This window comes from Ammodytes marinus (genome assembly GCF_949987685.1).
Source record: "Ammodytes marinus genome assembly, chromosome: 7".
NCBI classification, from domain to species: domain Eukaryota; kingdom Metazoa; phylum Chordata; class Actinopteri; order Uranoscopiformes; family Ammodytidae; genus Ammodytes; species Ammodytes marinus.
In genome coordinates, this window is record NC_137211.1 from 1,581,902 (window position 1) to 1,595,161 (window position 13,260).

The window sequence follows — 13,260 nt, forward strand, 5'->3', positions numbered from 1 at the left end:
GTGAGAATTTTCGGCCAAAAAATCGAAAATAAAATTTAGCATGCCTTCTTGTCTGCTGTCCGCATCATCCTAAACATCTCCTCTATGTGGCCATTTCCACATTGGAAGAATGGTTGATTTAGACAGGCCTCAGGAACTGAGGTCTAAAAGGTCCCTTTTGTGTAGTGTCGTGTCTATCTCGTTCCGCCTCTTGGCGGTCTTATATTTGGTCTGCTTTCGAAGCCTGGATAGCTCAGTCGGTAGAGCATCAGACTTTTAATCTGAGGGTCCAGGGTTCAAGTCCCTGTTCAGGCGAGATCCTTCTTGTGTGCTGTCCTCATCATCCTTGAAAATGTCCTCTATGTGGCCAGTGGCACATTGGAAGAATGGTTGATTTAGACAGGCCTCAGAAATGTGCAGACTTCACAGCATAATGTTTGTCACATCCACAAGTCTAAAGGGTCTCATCAACCTCAAGTGGATTCTTCAAGATGTGGTTTATTTGGGCACAATTTGGAAAGGCCTCAGTAACTTGCTGACTGAATCTCTTGGAAGTATTCATATCACTTTCCCAAGTCTATAAGTTCCCATTTGTATTTTGGCACCAAATGACATTTAGCATACCTGGCAAGCTTTTGACCTTTGTGCATATGCCCAGTTGGTAGAAAACTTGGCTACTCCCCGTCGGGGAATCGAACCCCGGTCTTCCGCGTGACAGGCGGAGATACTGTCCACTATACTAACGAGGACTGAAAAGGTGAGAATTTTCGGCCAAAAAATCGAAAATAAAATTTAGCATGCCTTCTTGTCTGCTGTCCGCATCATCCTAAACATCTCCTCTATGTGGCCATTTCCACATTGGAAGAATGGTTGATTTAGACAGGCCTCAGGAACTGAGGTCTAAAAGGTCCCTTTTGTGTAGTGTCGTGTCTATCTCGTTCCGCCTCTGGGCGGTCTTATATTTGGTCCGCTTTCGAAGCCTGGATAGCTCAGTCGGTAGAGCATCAGACTTTTAATCTGAGGGTCCAGGGTTCAAGTCCCTGTTCAGGCGAGATCCTTCTTGTGTGCTGTCCTCATCATCCTTGAAAATGTCCTCTATGTGGCCAGTGGCACATTGGAAGAATGGTTGATTTAGACAGGCCTCAGAAATGTGCAGACTTCACAGCATAATGTTTGTCACATCCACAAGTCTAAAGGGTCTCATCAACCTCAAGTGGATTCTTCAAGATGTGGTTTATTTGGGGACAATTTGGAAAGGCCTCAGTAACTTGCTGACTGAATCTCTTGGAAGTATTCATATCACTTTCCCAAGTCTATAAGTTCCCATTTGTATTTTGGCACCAAATGACATTTAGCATACCTGGCAAGCTTTTGACCTTTGTGCATATGTCCAGTTGGTAGAAAACTTGGCTACTCCCCGTCGGGGAATCGAACACCGGTCTTCCGCGTGACAGGCGGAGATACTGTCCACTATACTAACGAGGACTGAAAAGGTGAGAATTTTCGGCCAAAAAATCGAAAATAAAATTTAGCATGCCTTCTTGTCTGCTGTCCGCATCATCCTAAACATCTCCTCTATGTGGCCATTTCCACATTGGAAGAATGGTTGATTTAGACAGGCCTCAGGAACTGAGGTCTAAAAGGTCCCTTTTGTGTAGTGTCGTGTCTATCTCGTTCCGCCTCTGGGCGGTCTTATATTTGGTCCGCTTTCGAAGCCTGGATAGCTCAGTCGGTAGAGCATCAGACTTTTAATCTGAGGGTCCAGGGTTCAAGACCCTGTTCAGGCGAGATCCTTCTTGTGTGCTGTCCTCATCATCCTTGAAAATGTCCTCTATGTGGCCAGTGGCACATTGGAAGAATGGTTGATTTAGACAGGCCTCAGAAATGTGCAGACTTCACAGCATAATGTTTGTCACATCCACAAGTCTAAAGGGTCTCATCAACCTCAAGTGGATTCTTCAAGATGTGGTTTATTTGGGCACAATTTGGAAAGGCCTCAGTAACTTGCTGACTGAATCTCTTGGAAGTATTCATATCACTTTCCCAAGTCTATAAGTTCCCATTTGTATTTTGGCACCAAATGACATTTAGCATACCTGGCAAGCTTTTGACCTTTGTGCATATGCCCAGTTGGTAGAAAACTTGGCTACTCCCCGTCGGGGAATCGAACCCCGGTCTTCCGCGTGACAGGCGGAGATACTGTCCACTATACTAACAAGGACTGAAAAGGTGAGAATTTTCGGCCAAAAAATCGAAAATAAAATTTAGCATGCCTTCTTGTCTGCTGTCCGCATCATCCTAAACATCTCCTCTATGTGGCCATTTCCACATTGGAAGAATGGTTGATTTAGACAGGCCTCAGGAACTGAGGTCTAAAAGGTCCCTTTTGTGTAGTGTCGTGTCTATCTCGTTCCGCCTCTGGGCGGTCTTATATTTGGTCCGCTTTCGAAGCCTGGATAGCTCAGTCGGTAGAGCATCAGACTTTTAATCTGAGGGTCCAGGGTTCAAGTCCCTGTTCAGGCGAGATCCTTCTTGTGTGCTGTCCTCATCATCCTTGAAAATGTCCTCTATGTGGCCAGTGGCACATTGGAAGAATGGTTGATTTAGACAGGCCTCAGAAATGTGCAGACTTCACAGCATAATGTTTGTCACATCCACAAGTCTAAAGGGTCTCATCAACCTCAAGTGGATTCTTCAAGATGTGGTTTATTTGGGCACAATTTGGAAAGGCCTCAGTAACTTGCTGACTGAATCTCTTGGAAGTATTCATATCACTTTCCCAAGTCTATAAGTTCCCATTTGTATTTTGGCACCAAATGACATTTAGCATACCTGGCAAGCTTTTGACCTTTGTGCATATGCCCAGTTGGTAGAAAACTTGGCTACTCCCCGTCGGGGAATCGAACCCCGGTCTTCCGCGTGACAGGCGGAGATACTGTCCACTATACTAACGAGGACTGAAAAGGTGAGAATTTTCGGCCAAAAAATCGAAAATAAAATTTAGCATGCCTTCTTGTCTGCTGTCCGCATCATCCTAAACATCTCCTCTATGTGGCCATTTCCACATTGGAAGAATGGTTGATTTAGACAGGCCTCAGGAACTGAGGTCTAAAAGGTCCCTTTTGTGTAGTGTCGTGTCTATCTCGTTCCGCCTCTTGGCGGTCTTATATTTGGTCTGCTTTCGAAGCCTGGATAGCTCAGTCGGTAGAGCATCAGACTTTTAATCTGAGGGTCCAGGGTTCAAGTCCCTGTTCAGGCGAGATCCTTCTTGTGTGCTGTCCTCATCATCCTTGAAAATGTCCTCTATGTGGCCAGTGGCACATTGGAAGAATGGTTGATTTAGACAGGCCTCAGAAATGTGCAGACTTCACAGCATAATGTTTGTCACATCCACAAGTCTAAAGGGTCTCATCAACCTCAAGTGGATTCTTCAAGATGTGGTTTATTTGGGCACAATTTGGAAAGGCCTCAGTAACTTGCTGACTGAATCTCTTGGAAGTATTCATATCACTTTCCCAAGTCTATAAGTTCCCATTTGTATTTTGGCACCAAATGACATTTAGCATACCTGGCAAGCTTTTGACCTTTGTGCATATGCCCAGTTGGTAGAAAACTTGGCTACTCCCCGTCGGGGAATCGAACCCCGGTCTTCCGCGTGACAGGCGGAGATACTGTCCACTATACTAACGAGGACTGAAAAGGTGAGAATTTTCGGCCAAAAAATCGAAAATAAAATTTAGCATGCCTTCTTGTCTGCTGTCCGCATCATCCTAAACATCTCCTCTATGTGGCCATTTCCACATTGGAAGAATGGTTGATTTAGACAGGCCTCAGGAACTGAGGTCTAAAAGGTCCCTTTTGTGTAGTGTCGTGTCTATCTCGTTCCGCCTCTGGGCGGTCTTATATTTGGTCCGCTTTCGAAGCCTGGATAGCTCAGTCGGTAGAGCATCAGACTTTTAATCTGAGGGTCCAGGGTTCAAGTCCCTGTTCAGGCGAGATCCTTCTTGTGTGCTGTCCTCATCATCCTTGAAAATGTCCTCTATGTGGCCAGTGGCACATTGGAAGAATGGTTGATTTAGACAGGCCTCAGAAATGTGCAGACTTCACAGCATAATGTTTGTCACATCCACAAGTCTAAAGGGTCTCATCAACCTCAAGTGGATTCTTCAAGATGTGGTTTATTTGGGGACAATTTGGAAAGGCCTCAGTAACTTGCTGACTGAATCTCTTGGAAGTATTCATATCACTTTCCCAAGTCTATAAGTTCCCATTTGTATTTTGGCACCAAATGACATTTAGCATACCTGGCAAGCTTTTGATCTTTGTGCATATGTCCAGTTGGTAGAAAACTTGGCTACTCCCCGTCGGGGAATCGAACACCGGTCTTCCGCGTGACAGGCGGAGATACTGTCCACTATACTAACGAGGACTGAAAAGGTGAGAATTTTCGGCCAAAAAATCGAAAATAAAATTTAGCATGCCTTCTTGTCTGCTGTCCGCATCATCCTAAACATCTCCTCTATGTGGCCATTTCCACATTGGAAGAATGGTTGATTTAGACAGGCCTCAGGAACTGAGGTCTAAAAGGTCCCTTTTGTGTAGTGTCGTGTCTATCTCGTTCCGCCTCTGGGCGGTCTTATATTTGGTCCGCTTTCGAAGCCTGGATAGCTCAGTCGGTAGAGCATCAGACTTTTAATCTGAGGGTCCAGGGTTCAAGACCCTGTTCAGGCGAGATCCTTCTTGTGTGCTGTCCTCATCATCCTTGAAAATGTCCTCTATGTGGCCAGTGGCACATTGGAAGAATGGTTGATTTAGACAGGCCTCAGAAATGTGCAGACTTCACAGCATAATGTTTGTCACATCCACAAGTCTAAAGGGTCTCATCAACCTCAAGTGGATTCTTCAAGATGTGGTTTATTTGGGCACAATTTGGAAAGGCCTCAGTAACTTGCTGACTGAATCTCTTGGAAGTATTCATATCACTTTCCCAAGTCTATAAGTTCCCATTTGTATTTTGGCACCAAATGACATTTAGCATACCTGGCAAGCTTTTGACCTTTGTGCATATGCCCAGTTGGTAGAAAACTTGGCTACTCCCCGTCGGGGAATCGAACCCCGGTCTTCCGCGTGACAGGCGGAGATACTGTCCACTATACTAACAAGGACTGAAAAGGTGAGAATTTTCGGCCAAAAAATCGAAAATAAAATTTAGCATGCCTTCTTGTCTGCTGTCCGCATCATCCTAAACATCTCCTCTATGTGGCCATTTCCACATTGGAAGAATGGTTGATTTAGACAGGCCTCAGGAACTGAGGTCTAAAAGGTCCCTTTTGTGTAGTGTCGTGTCTATCTCGTTCCGCCTCTGGGCGGTCTTATATTTGGTCCGCTTTCGAAGCCTGGATAGCTCAGTCGGTAGAGCATCAGACTTTTAATCTGAGGGTCCAGGGTTCAAGTCCCTGTTCAGGCGAGATCCTTCTTGTGTGCTGTCCTCATCATCCTTGAAAATGTCCTCTATGTGGCCAGTGGCACATTGGAAGAATGGTTGATTTAGACAGGCCTCAGAAATGTGCAGACTTCACAGCATAATGTTTGTCACATCCACAAGTCTAAAGGGTCTCATCAACCTCAAGTGGATTCTTCAAGATGTGGTTTATTTGGGCACAATTTGGAAAGGCCTCAGTAACTTGCTGACTGAATCTCTTGGAAGTATTCATATCACTTTCCCAAGTCTATAAGTTCCCATTTGTATTTTGGCACCAAATGACATTTAGCATACCTGGCAAGCTTTTGACCTTTGTGCATATGCCCAGTTGGTAGAAAACTTGGCTACTCCCCGTCGGGGAATCGAACCCCGGTCTTCCGCGTGACAGGCGGAGATACTGTCCACTATACTAACGAGGACTGAAAAGGTGAGAATTTTCGGCCAAAAAATCGAAAATAAAATTTAGCATGCCTTCTTGTCTGCTGTCCGCATCATCCTAAACATCTCCTCTATGTGGCCATTTCCACATTGGAAGAATGGTTGATTTAGACAGGCCTCAGGAACTGAGGTCTAAAAGGTCCCTTTTGTGTAGTGTCGTGTCTATCTCGTTCCGCCTCTGGGCGGTCTTATATTTGGTCCGCTTTCGAAGCCTGGATAGCTCAGTCGGTAGAGCATCAGACTTTTAATCTGAGGGTCCAGGGTTCAAGTCCCTGTTCAGGCGAGATCCTTCTTGTGTGCTGTCCTCATCATCCTTGAAAATGTCCTCTATGTGGCCAGTGGCACATTGGAAGAATGGTTGATTTAGACAGGCCTCAGAAATGTGCAGACTTCACAGCATAATGTTTGTCACATCCACAAGTCTAAAGGGTCTCATCAACCTCAAGTGGATTCTTCAAGATGTGGTTTATTTGGGCACAATTTGGAAAGGCCTCAGTAACTTGCTGACTGAATCTCTTGGAAGTATTCATATCACTTTCCCAAGTCTATAAGTTCCCATTTGTATTTTGGCACCAAATGACATTTAGCATACCTGGCAAGCTTTTGACCTTTGTGCATATGCCCAGTTGGTAGAAAACTTGGCTACTCCCCGTCGGGGAATCGAACCCCGTTCTTCCGCGTGACAGGCGGAGATACTGTCCACTATACTAACGAGGACTGAAAAGGTGAGAATTTTCGGCCAAAAAATCGAAAATAAAATTTAGCATGCCTTCTTGTCTGCTGTCCGCATCATCCTAAACATCTCCTCTATGTGGCCATTTCCACATTGGAAGAATGGTTGATTTAGACAGGCCTCAGGAACTGAGGTCTAAAAGGTCCCTTTTGTGTAGTGTCGTGTCTATCTCGTTCCGCCTCTGGGCGGTCTTATATTTGGTCCGCTTTTGAAGCCTGGATAGCTCAGTCGGTAGAGCATCAGACTTTTAATCTGAGGGTCCAGGGTTCAAGTCCCTGTTCAGGCGAGATCCTTCTTGTGTGCTGTCCTCATCATCCTTGAAAATGTCCTCTATGTGGCCAGTGGCACATTGGAAGAATGGTTGATTTAGACAGGCCTCAGAAATGTGCAGACTTCACAGCATAATGTTTGTCACATCCACAAGTCTAAAGGGTCTCATCAACCTCAAGTGGATTCTTCAAGATGTGGTTTATTTGGGCACAATTTGGAAAGGCCTCAGTAACTTGCTGACTGAATCTCTTGGAAGTATTCATATCACTTTCCCAAGTCTATAAGTTCCCATTTGTATTTTGGCACCAAATGACATTTAGCATACCTGGCAAGCTTTTGACCTTTGTGCATATGCCCAGTTGGTAGAAAACTTGGCTACTCCCCGTCGGGGAATCGAACCCCGGTCTTCCGCGTGACAGGCGGAGATACTGTCCACTATACTAACGAGGACTGAAAAGGTGAGAATTTTCGGCCAAAAAATCGAAAATAAAATTTAGCATGCCTTCTTGTCTGCTGTCCGCATCATCCTAAACATCTCCTCTATGTGGCCATTTCCACATTGGAAGAATGGTTGATTTAGACAGGCCTCAGGAACTGAGGTCTAAAAGGTCCCTTTTGTGTAGTGTCGTGTCTATCTCGTTCCGCCTCTTGGCGGTCTTATATTTGGTCTGCTTTCGAAGCCTGGATAGCTCAGTCGGTAGAGCATCAGACTTTTAATCTGAGGGTCCAGGGTTCAAGTCCCTGTTCAGGCGAGATCCTTCTTGTGTGCTGTCCTCATCATCCTTGAAAATGTCCTCTATGTGGCCAGTGGCACATTGGAAGAATGGTTGATTTAGACAGGCCTCAGAAATGTGCAGACTTCACAGCATAATGTTTGTCACATCCACAAGTCTAAAGGGTCTCATCAACCTCAAGTGGATTCTTCAAGATGTGGTTTATTTGGGCACAATTTGGAAAGGCCTCAGTAACTTGCTGACTGAATCTCTTGGAAGTATTCATATCACTTTCCCAAGTCTATAAGTTCCCATTTGTATTTTGGCACCAAATGACATTTAGCATACCTGGCAAGCTTTTGACCTTTGTGCATATGCCCAGTTGGTAGAAAACTTGGCTACTCCCCGTCGGGGAATCGAACCCCGGTCTTCCGCGTGACAGGCGGAGATACTGTCCACTATACTAACGAGGACTGAAAAGGTGAGAATTTTCGGCCAAAAAATCGAAAATAAAATTTAGCATGCCTTCTTGTCTGCTGTCCGCATCATCCTAAACATCTCCTCTATGTGGCCATTTCCACATTGGAAGAATGGTTGATTTAGACAGGCCTCAGGAACTGAGGTCTAAAAGGTCCCTTTTGTGTAGTGTCGTGTCTATCTCGTTCCGCCTCTGGGCGGTCTTATATTTGGTCCGCTTTCGAAGCCTGGATAGCTCAGTCGGTAGAGCATCAGACTTTTAATCTGAGGGTCCAGGGTTCAAGTCCCTGTTCAGGCGAGATCCTTCTTGTGTGCTGTCCTCATCATCCTTGAAAATGTCCTCTATGTGGCCAGTGGCACATTGGAAGAATGGTTGATTTAGACAGGCCTCAGAAATGTGCAGACTTCACAGCATAATGTTTGTCACATCCACAAGTCTAAAGGGTCTCATCAACCTCAAGTGGATTCTTCAAGATGTGGTTTATTTGGGGACAATTTGGAAAGGCCTCAGTAACTTGCTGACTGAATCTCTTGGAAGTATTCATATCACTTTCCCAAGTCTATAAGTTCCCATTTGTATTTTGGCACCAAATGACATTTAGCATACCTGGCAAGCTTTTGACCTTTGTGCATATGTCCAGTTGGTAGAAAACTTGGCTACTCCCCGTCGGGGAATCGAACACCGGTCTTCCGCGTGACAGGCGGAGATACTGTCCACTATACTAACGAGGACTGAAAAGGTGAGAATTTTCGGCCAAAAAATCGAAAATAAAATTTAGCATGCCTTCTTGTCTGCTGTCCGCATCATCCTAAACATCTCCTCTATGTGGCCATTTCCACATTGGAAGAATGGTTGATTTAGACAGGCCTCAGGAACTGAGGTCTAAAAGGTCCCTTTTGTGTAGTGTCGTGTCTATCTCGTTCCGCCTCTGGGCGGTCTTATATTTGGTCCACTTTCGAAGCCTGGATAGCTCAGTCGGTAGAGCATCAGACTTTTAATCTGAGGGTCCAGGGTTCAAGTCCCTGTTCAGGCGAGATCCTTCTTGTGTGCTGTCCTCATCATCCTTGAAAATGTCCTCTATGTGGCCAGTGGCACATTGGAAGAATGGTTGATTTAGACAGGCCTCAGAAATGTGCAGACTTCACAGCATAATGTTTGTCACATCCACAAGTCTAAAGGGTCTCATCAACCTCAAGTGGATTCTTCAAGATGTGGTTTATTTGGGCACAATTTGGAAAGGCCTCAGTAACTTGCTGACTGAATCTCTTGGAAGTATTCATATCACTTTCCCAAGTCTATAAGTTCCCATTTGTATTTTGGCACCAAATGACATTTAGCATACCTGGCAAGCTTTTGACCTTTGTGCATATGCCCAGTTGGTAGAAAACTTGGCTACTCCCCGTCGGGGAATCGAACCCCGGTCTTCCGCGTGACAGGCGGAGATACTGTCCACTATACTAACGAGGACTGAAAAGGTGAGAATTTTCGGCCAAAAAATCGAAAATAAAATTTAGCATGCCTTCTTGTCTGCTGTCCGCATCATCCTAAACATCTCCTCTATGTGGCCATTTCCACATTGGAAGAATGGTTGATTTAGACAGGCCTCAGGAACTGAGGTCTAAAAGGTCCCTTTTGTGTAGTGTCGTGTCTATCTCGTTCCGCCTCTGGGCGGTCTTATATTTGGTCCGCTTTCGAAGCCTGGATAGCTCAGTCGGTAGAGCATCAGACTTTTAATCTGAGGGTCCAGGGTTCAAGTCCCTGTTCAGGCGAGATCCTTCTTGTGTGCTGTCCTCATCATCCTTGAAAATGTCCTCTATGTGGCCAGTGGCACATTGGAAGAATGGTTGATTTAGACAGGCCTCAGAAATGTGCAGACTTCACAGCATAATGTTTGTCACATCCACAAGTCTAAAGGGTCTCATCAACCTCAAGTGGATTCTTCAAGATGTGGTTTATTTGGGCACAATTTGGAAAGGCCTCAGTAACTTGCTGACTGAATCTCTTGGAAGTATTCATATCACTTTCCCAAGTCTATAAGTTCCCATTTGTATTTTGGCACCAAATGACATTTAGCATACCTGGCAAGCTTTTGACCTTTGTGCATATGCCCAGTTGGTAGAAAACTTGGCTACTCCCCGTCGGGGAATCGAACCCCGGTCTTCCGCGTGACAGGCGGAGATACTGTCCACTATACTAACGAGGACTGAAAAGGTGAGAATTTTCGGCCAAAAAATCGAAAATAAAATTTAGCATGCCTTCTTGTCTGCTGTCCGCATCATCCTAAACATCTCCTCTATGTGGCCATTTCCACATTGGAAGAATGGTTGATTTAGACAGGCCTCAGGAACTGAGGTCTAAAAGGTCCCTTTTGTGTAGTGTCGTGTCTATCTCGTTCCGCCTCTGGGCGGTCTTATATTTGGTCTGCTTTCGAAGCCTGGATAGCTCAGTCGGTAGAGCATCAGACTTTTAATCTGAGGGTCCAGGGTTCAAGTCCCTGTTCAGGCGAGATCCTTCTTGTGTGCTGTCCTCATCATCCTTGAAAATGTCCTCTATGTGGCCAGTGGCACATTGGAAGAATGGTTGATTTAGACAGGCCTCAGAAATGTGCAGACTTCACAGCATAATGTTTGTCACATCCACAAGTCTAAAGGGTCTCATCAACCTCAAGTGGATTCTTCAAGATGTGGTTTATTTGGGCACAATTTGGAAAGGCCTCAGTAACTTGCTGACTGAATCTCTTGGAAGTATTCATATCACTTTCCCAAGTCTATAAGTTCCCATTTGTATTTTGGCACCAAATGACATTTAGCATACCTGGCAAGCTTTTGACCTTTGTGCATATGCCCAGTTGGTAGAAAACTTGGCTACTCCCCGTCGGGGAATCGAACCCCGTTCTTCCGCGTGACAGGCGGAGATACTGTCCACTATACTAACGAGGACTGAAAAGGTGAGAATTTTCGGCCAAAAAATCGAAAATAAAATTTAGCATGCCTTCTTGTCTGCTGTCCGCATCATCCTAAACATCTCCCACATTGGAAGAATGGTTGATTTAGACAGGCCTCAGGAACTGAGGTCTAAAAGGTCCCTCCCAACCAAGTTATGGTGTATTAGCATGGACAGTTCTAAAAAAATCTCCTCAATATTTGTTGCATAGAACGTTTGCTGTGCAGGGAAACTTCCTTTTATCAAGAGGAGAAGGATTTTTTATGATGAGATTCTCTTGACCAAGAGTGTCAATATTGTTGTTTCTTTGTTCTGACTTCTTTTCAGTATTATATTTTCGATGTTTGTCATCCTCAGTTATGACTCTAACATGGACGACAGCAGAGACAACAAAAAGAACCGTTTCTCTAACACGATGGTCTTCATGGAGGAATATCTCAACAATGTCCTGAATGATGAGCTTCCCTTCCACAACGTGGAGAAAAACAAACTCACATATGAGGTATGTCCCTTCTCAATTACTTCTCTCAGTTGAGCTAAGGGTCTGAGGGCAGAGTGTGTCATCATACTGTATGAAATATAAAGCCCACTCTGACAAATGTCTATTTGTGATATTGGGCTATACTAATAAAACTGATTTGATTGGACTTCATGTCTCATGTTGAAACTTTCCCCTTCCTTCAGTTGACATATTTTTTCTTTTTTTTCACAAGGTGGTGAGTTTGGCCAGACATTTGATCTACTTTGGTTTCTACAGTTTCTTTGAGCTGCTCAGACTCACCAGAACCTTGCTCGGTATTATAGACTGTAGACCCAATCCTGGATACGCTGCGGTCTTATTCCATGATGATGGATCAGGTACTCTTTTCTCTGGTTACTATTGACTTTAACCGAACAAATTCCATTATTTCTTTTACATGACATTGATACATGTTGATGACCTGGTTAGCTTTGTGTTTTAAATTGTACTGGATTTGGAAAAATTTAATTTGATCAAACAAGAATTAGAAAGTTATTAGAAAATATAAAATTATTGTTTAAAGTAACGCTGAACATAATGGCTGAGGTAGGCTGTGATGACTTTGGAAACATATCTTAGATTTGTGAAGATCAGGATTTTTTGGTGTATGATTTCAATTATTTTCTCTTGTTGTAAGGTAATAAAACCGACCATTTGCTGTTTTTCTTCTTTGTCTGAAGTAAAGAACGTGAAGCGCTCAATACATGGAATGGGTCAGATGATGTCGACCATGGTCCTCAACAGGAAGCAGTCCTTATTTGGCGGGACAGGTGCCAGAGGGTCGGGGGCGGGACTTGCGATTGACGGACAGAGAGGCAGTAAAGATAGTATCGACAAAATGGACCTTACAGTGATGGACACGAAGCTGAAGATTCTGGAAATATTACAAGTAACTGAAATAACAAAATTATTATATGAAACATACCCTGCGTTCCAAATCATATACTCCTTCTTTTTACTACACCACTAGCCTGGAAATCCTGACCCTGATATCTTGAACGATAGAGGGTCTGGCGACGATCAATAGTAATTTCCAACTCTAGGGGCGGCTCCTACTCGTGCATTTCAAATGCCACTGCACGCAGTTGGATAGCACTACAACCAATCAGAGCGATGCACAAGTGACGTAAGCCCCGTTCGTTTAGCGAACAGCTGTTAAACTGTTCAATTAAACGTTTGCCGTTGTCGGTCGGCAAAACAGAACATTCCACTTACTTGCTAGTGAAAGCTATGAGTCCCGTCTTCCAATTCGTTAAGGGTCGAGGCCAAAGCAGTCTCAAACTCACACAACATATCCGCAGCCATCTTTGATGTTTACTATCACAGCTTCGACGTCGCATGCACGTCACTGTCGTCATCCGGTTACGTCCTCCCCAGAGCACCATATAAAGGGCTCTGGCGCGCCCATATTAGATAGAACCAATTGAAACGTTATACCAGATTTCTGGTAGTCTTGATAAGCTTCAACGGAGCGTCTCCAGACCAACACGCGCAGCAAATTTAATTTGCCAGCGCCTAGTGGCAGGTCTGGGAATGCCAGGCTACTACACCACATATTAAAGTACAGAAGAGTTTTAGGGCAAAAGGAGAGAGAAAAAAATCTGATGAGGAAGTTTTTTTTTTAATTGTGTCGAGAAATGTCAAGAATAAAGATGAATACAGTACTCCAAAATGCTTTTGGAGTTAGTGGGTCATTTATGTATT

General features: G+C 44.4%; 1 protein-coding gene across 1 annotated transcript in view; it reads left to right on the forward strand.

Moving 5' to 3' along the window:
• itpr3 (inositol 1,4,5-trisphosphate receptor, type 3) overlaps positions 1-13,260 on the forward strand; it is a 163,464-nt gene that overhangs the window by 113,664 nt on the left and 36,540 nt on the right. The window contains exons 21-23 of the mRNA XM_080031640.1: positions 11,394-11,538; positions 11,750-11,894; positions 12,237-12,445. Of these exons, the coding sequence (XP_079887766.1) occupies positions 11,394-11,538; positions 11,750-11,894; positions 12,237-12,445 (499 nt within the window). The remainder of the gene's footprint in view (positions 1-11,393; positions 11,539-11,749; positions 11,895-12,236; positions 12,446-13,260) is intronic.